This window comes from Echinops telfairi, unplaced genomic scaffold (genome assembly GCF_000313985.2).
Source record: "Echinops telfairi isolate 266 unplaced genomic scaffold, ASM31398v2 ScPeMD7_443;HRSCAF=831, whole genome shotgun sequence".
Taxonomy (NCBI): Eukaryota; Metazoa; Chordata; class Mammalia; order Afrosoricida; family Tenrecidae; genus Echinops; species Echinops telfairi.
In genome coordinates, this window is record NW_022104341.1 from 5168401 (window position 1) to 5173759 (window position 5359).

The 5359-nt window shown below is 41.4% G+C and overlaps 1 protein-coding gene across 1 annotated transcript in view; it reads right to left on the bottom strand.

Moving 5' to 3' along the window:
- LOC101655623 (PC4 and SFRS1-interacting protein-like) overlaps window positions 1-1206 on the bottom strand; it is an 82589-nt gene extending 81383 nt beyond the window's left edge. Inside the window, exon 1 of the mRNA XM_045292007.1 lies at window positions 1085-1206. Coding sequence (XP_045147942.1) covers window positions 1085-1206 — 122 coding nt within the window. The remainder of the gene's footprint in view (window positions 1-1084) is intronic.
- Between the last annotated feature and the right edge of the window lie 4153 nt (window positions 1207-5359).

Consider the following 5359-nt stretch of genomic DNA (forward strand, 5'->3'; position numbering starts at 1 on the left):
AGCTGCACCCTGGTCCAACCATCAGAAAGCAAGAGACCCGAGAACTTGAAAGGTGAGGCTCACTGAGCCATTTATCCCGCCACCCTTCAATTAACCCCACATGTGTTTATCCGCCAGGTTGGCACAATCAACTAACGACCTCAATTGGGTTTCATTCTTCTCGCAGTCCTGCTTTCTCTGTGCTTGTTTTAATGGAATATTGTCTAGTAGCTTCTTGAGACATGATACATTATTTGAGGTAAATTTGTTGAGATTTTATATGCTCACAGCGTCTTTGTTCTATTGTAACACATCTTGAGAGTTTGGCTAGTTGTATATTCCTACGTTGGAAATATTTTTTCTTAATAATACTGAATGTAGTTCTCCACTGTTTTTCCAGCTTCCAGAGTCTCTGCAAATTATAAACTCTTGTATGTGACTTGTTTATCCCTCTGAATTTTTTTTGGGGGGGGGCATCAAACCTTTATGTCTAGTATACTAAAATGTCTTAAGTATGTGTCTTTAAAAATAATTTATTTGGAGACACTCTTTGAACTTTTCATCCACATACTTACATACTTAGATTATTAAAATCTAACCAAATCATTTCTTGATATATTTGTTCTACCCATTTTCTCTATTGTATCTTTCTAAAGCCTCTACGTAGCTCGACAGTAGAAGCTAAATATTCTTGTGTCTTTGATTTTCTAACATTCATCTTTATCTCTGTGTTCTGCTTTCAGTGAGATTTGTTCAACCTTGTCTTCTGACTCCTCTTCTAAATTTTAAATTTCAGCTAGCACATTTTTCTTACTTTCTGATTCCTTTGTAGGGCACCCTCATCTTTCTGAGAATGTTAATAATCATTTCCTTTAAAGTTAAGTTTTCTTCTGCTCTCTGTTTTCTTGGGGCTCTTTTGTTTTCCATGTTTTTAATGTTATAAACCTTTCTCAAGAATCTAAACCCCTGCTTTCTATTTATATTTAAAAAGAAGTACTAAAAGGCAAATTGGAAGTACTTTATGATTGGATAAAGCTTAATGATATTGGAATTTAAATTACAAGTGGGACCTTCTGGTTGGGGGACACTTCTGTGTTATGTGTACCTGTAATATTCTGTGGGCCATTCAGGTCCTCCAGATGAAGACGCGCCAATTTCCTCTGAGGAAGGTAAAGTGTGGCCACTGGAGTTCTTGGAGGTTAAGATGAAATGCCTCTGCACCGACATTCCGAATACAGTCTTTCACACGTTCTTTCTCTTTCCTGTTTTCTACATCAGCCTAGCCCCGCCATACTATCCCTTGTATCTCTGAGTTCAAGAGCACTCTGGTTCATTTGTTGCAGAGAATAAACCCCTTCTTTCCTGCTAAAGTGGGAGAGGGATAGTCATCTGGCTGCACACTTGGGGTTGGTAGGGAGTAAGGATGAGCGGTAAGAGTGAGTGGATAAGGGGTGGCTCCTAGAAGTGTAATTGATCTCTTTACAAACTTTCAATCAATCCTCTCTTTTCAAATGGACCACACTGAACCTTCCATAGCAGCTGGTACCTCCAGTGTTTGGGTCTCTCTGGGGTTCTTCAGTGTAAATAGCATGAATCCTCACTCTCACAGACATGCAGTTCTTCCAAAGCTTGCTCTCCTCTGCTAAATTAACTCGCAACATCCCATATCCCATATAGTTTTTATTTATACGCTGTGGTGGAGAACTACATGTGTTTCCCAAGCTTCACAAATGATCAAGTATATGCTTTATGCTAGTTTTTTATTGCTTTGAGTAGTTTTTACAGAGAAATTAGCAAAAAATGTGAGCTAAAACCAAACTGTGTTCATCTCATCCTTGCCCCTTCCATTTATTAGTTTACCTTTTCAGTGAATTCTGCGTGAACCTTTTAAAACGTCTCCTACCCACTTCTGTGGTCTCTTTTCTTTCACCTCTACTCTATCCTTTACAAATAATCAGATCTGACTGCATCCCTCCGTACGCAAAAATAATATTCGATGTCTACCCACATAAAACAAAATTCTTTCTTTTTCTTTCTTTTTTTATTTTTTAGTAAGAACATCACTGTTTTCTTACAGGTAATTCTTCCATTGATTCAACACTTTTTCAAATTAAAAAGATTAAGCAAGGATTAGAACTGGAACCCATGGTTCTTTCTCTCCGTATCACCTCCCACTTCAGAATGCTGGCATCTCTTCATGGCCAGCATCCTCTGGGACCTGCAGTTGGGCCCAACACATTCAAGCCTCAGTCCAATATTCTCTGTGGTTTTAGCTTCTTCTGGAAAACTGGTCTTGTCTGCCCACCAGAGCCACCCTGCCTCTGATCCTCGTTTCTCTTTCCTCACACATACAGACATCCTCGCCCTTCTTCTACTGGTCACTGCGTGAGGCTGATGTTTGCCACGCTTCTTCCAGAAAGTCCATCGGTGTTAGGGTCACTGTATTGACCATCCTTGCCGAGATGTGGTCTACTCAGCGTCAGCGGGAACTTGAATGTCGGCGATCCTCGCCTCGATCCTCGCGTGCCTCACCTGAAGGGGACAAAATTATTTTTACCAAGCTGCTTTGAAACATCTTCCCCAGTTTATTTACTACTCTGCTCATAAATTTCATTTTCCAGCAATCATCCATTTGCTGTATGCCAGGGATATAGCAGGGGGTACAAAGATGAAACTATGCTCAGGAGACTCAGGGTTTTTCACTGAAACCTGTGGAATGAATGGTAGATGGATGGATGCTTGGATGGATGGATGCGTGGATGGATGCATGGATGGATGGATGCATGGATGGATGCATGGATGGATGGATGCATGGATGGAAGGATGCATGGATGGATGCATGGATGGATGCATGGATGCATGGATGGATGCATGGATGGATGCATGGATGGATGGATGCATGGATGGATGGATGCATGGATGGATGGATGCATGGATAGATGCATGGATGGATGGATGCATGCATGCATGGATGGATGCATGGATGGAGGATTCATGATAAGAAAATGAAGACAGCCATTTTCTCAACCTAACATTTGCTTCTCATTCCCACATGTGTCTATTAATTGCCTACTATTCAAGGTTTACAACCGCAACACTCGCCTCAGCAGTTTTTTGTGTTGCTATGAGCTCACTAATTACAGATTACTTTGGATATATTTACCGATATAGCAGTCTTCCTCATCCAATAGAGAACTTCTTGGTAGTAGGAGTCATGAAGTTCCCCCAAAATATCAGAAATGAGTTTTCATGTATCAGGAACTCTATAACATGTATGGGGAATATAAAAGTTTCCTGTTATTAAAATCAAGAAATAAATTAAATTCTTACTAAATTCCTTTTTTAAATCATTTTATTGGGGGATCTTACAACTCTTATCACAATCCATCCATCCATCCATTGTGTCAAGCACATTTGTACATTTGTTGCCATCATCATCTTACTAAATTCTTATTGGTTCTAATTAAGAGGTACTCAATAGCTTTATTCATTCTTTTGACATTCAAATGTTTATTAAAACTTTACTCTGGGCCAGGCCTTGCACCATACACTGGGCTTACAAATAAGAAAAAGGCACAGTCATGTCATGAAAAGACCCACAGCTCAGCAGGAAGAGAGCAGTGTGCAGAAACTGCTCTGGGTCCAATGGAAGCAACGGGGACAGAGCTTAGAAATCTGCTTGGGGTCCTAAGAATCAGGGTCTCATGAGTCAAAGAGTTGAACGATTCCATAGGGTTTTAGAGGTTCTACAAAACAAACTGCCATCGACTCCTACACCTCTGCAGGGACAGGAGCCTCCTCCTCCCTGAGGAGGAGCTGGTGGGTTGGAACGACTGAGCTTCAGCTTGGCATTCCTATGCATAGCCACCGTACCACCGGGGCTCCCTTGGGAGTGCCACAGCTCACTCTCTGGCATCAAGTGGATGCCAACTCATAGCAACCCGATAAGACAAGGTAGAACTGACCTGTGAGTTTCTGAGACTAAAACTCTTGGGAGTAGAAAACCCCACCTTCCTCCCATGGGGTGCTTGATGGGTTCAAACTGCTGGCCTTGCCGTTAGCAGCCTACTGCATTACCTCTACATGGGAGTGCCATAAAGAATGTGAACCCCAGCTAAGAGAGGAAGGGTGAAGGAGAACTCACTGGAGAAAGAAGGAATAAAAAAGGAAACTCTAATGGATGTTATTTTCACTGATGACTGTATTTTTAAAAAAAGCAAGAATAAATAAATCTCATTCAAACAGATCCATCCTTTCGATATTCAAACATCTACAAAGACCCTCTATGACTCAGATCACATGCTCGGTACATGCTTTCAGTATAGATTCTCAAAGACGTGGATAAAGAGGCAGCACATTTTAATTCAATGGAGGGTTTCATATAGGTTTGGAATAATATAGTCCAGGTACATTTTTTGATGCTTTTTAATTCAAAGAAAGGGCTTAGAAATTGAATGCATGTAGATAACACATGTATTAAGAAGTTTCTCCCAAATATCAGCTGTCCTCAGCAAGCCTTTGGCAAAGAGCTACATTGCAATCAACTCCTGGTTGAATTCTCTGATGAGGGTCGGGAATGTCATTAGTCTGAATTGTTGATGAAAGAGGGATTCACATGCTTTGCATACCAGATGTGCAGGAGGTGGAGCTAACTGCCTGTGCTGAATGATTAGGAGCCGGATTTATGTGTTCTTGGGTGGCAGGGCCAGTCTACTGCTGACAGTGGCTGGGGAGGGAAGTACAATTAGTGCAAATATGCATATGCATCCTCCTCCCTAGTGCTAGGAGTTTTACATAATCTCCCTTAATCTTTGATCCTTTTGAGACAGATATGTTATGAGGTACCTCGTAAAAGTTGGGAGAGAGATGAGGCTTTCTACTCCCATAAACATTACAGTCTCAGAAACCCACAGAAGTTTGTAGGGTAGAACTATGAGTCTCTCACTGCCTTGATGGTGGTGAGTAAGCCCATAAAAAAAAAGTATCTATTTTCTCTTATCTGTTATTATTATTTATTTTAACAGGGAGGCTGCCAACCAATTTTCAGTCTAAGTCACAAACAATCACCTTGGGGCAGATTTTTCTGTTCAGAAAAGAGTTATGTGAACCGCTTCTCTCGGTTTATGTAAAGTCAGACAAATGGGCAGGGAAGGTTAGATCAACACTTCTTCTGTGCTTCACCATGTTTCCCCCTCCTAATCCCTCTGGATTTTCAGAGCTTGTGGGCAGACAGGGACTGCGCATGTTTGTGTAGAGCCGTGAATCTCCAGGGAGCTGAAGGGTGGAGACTGAGTCCCTTCCGTCAGAGGTCCAGTGCCATTAGAACGTGTTTGAACGAATACTCCAACATAAACATCAGAGCCAGAAGAACGGGGTTCAC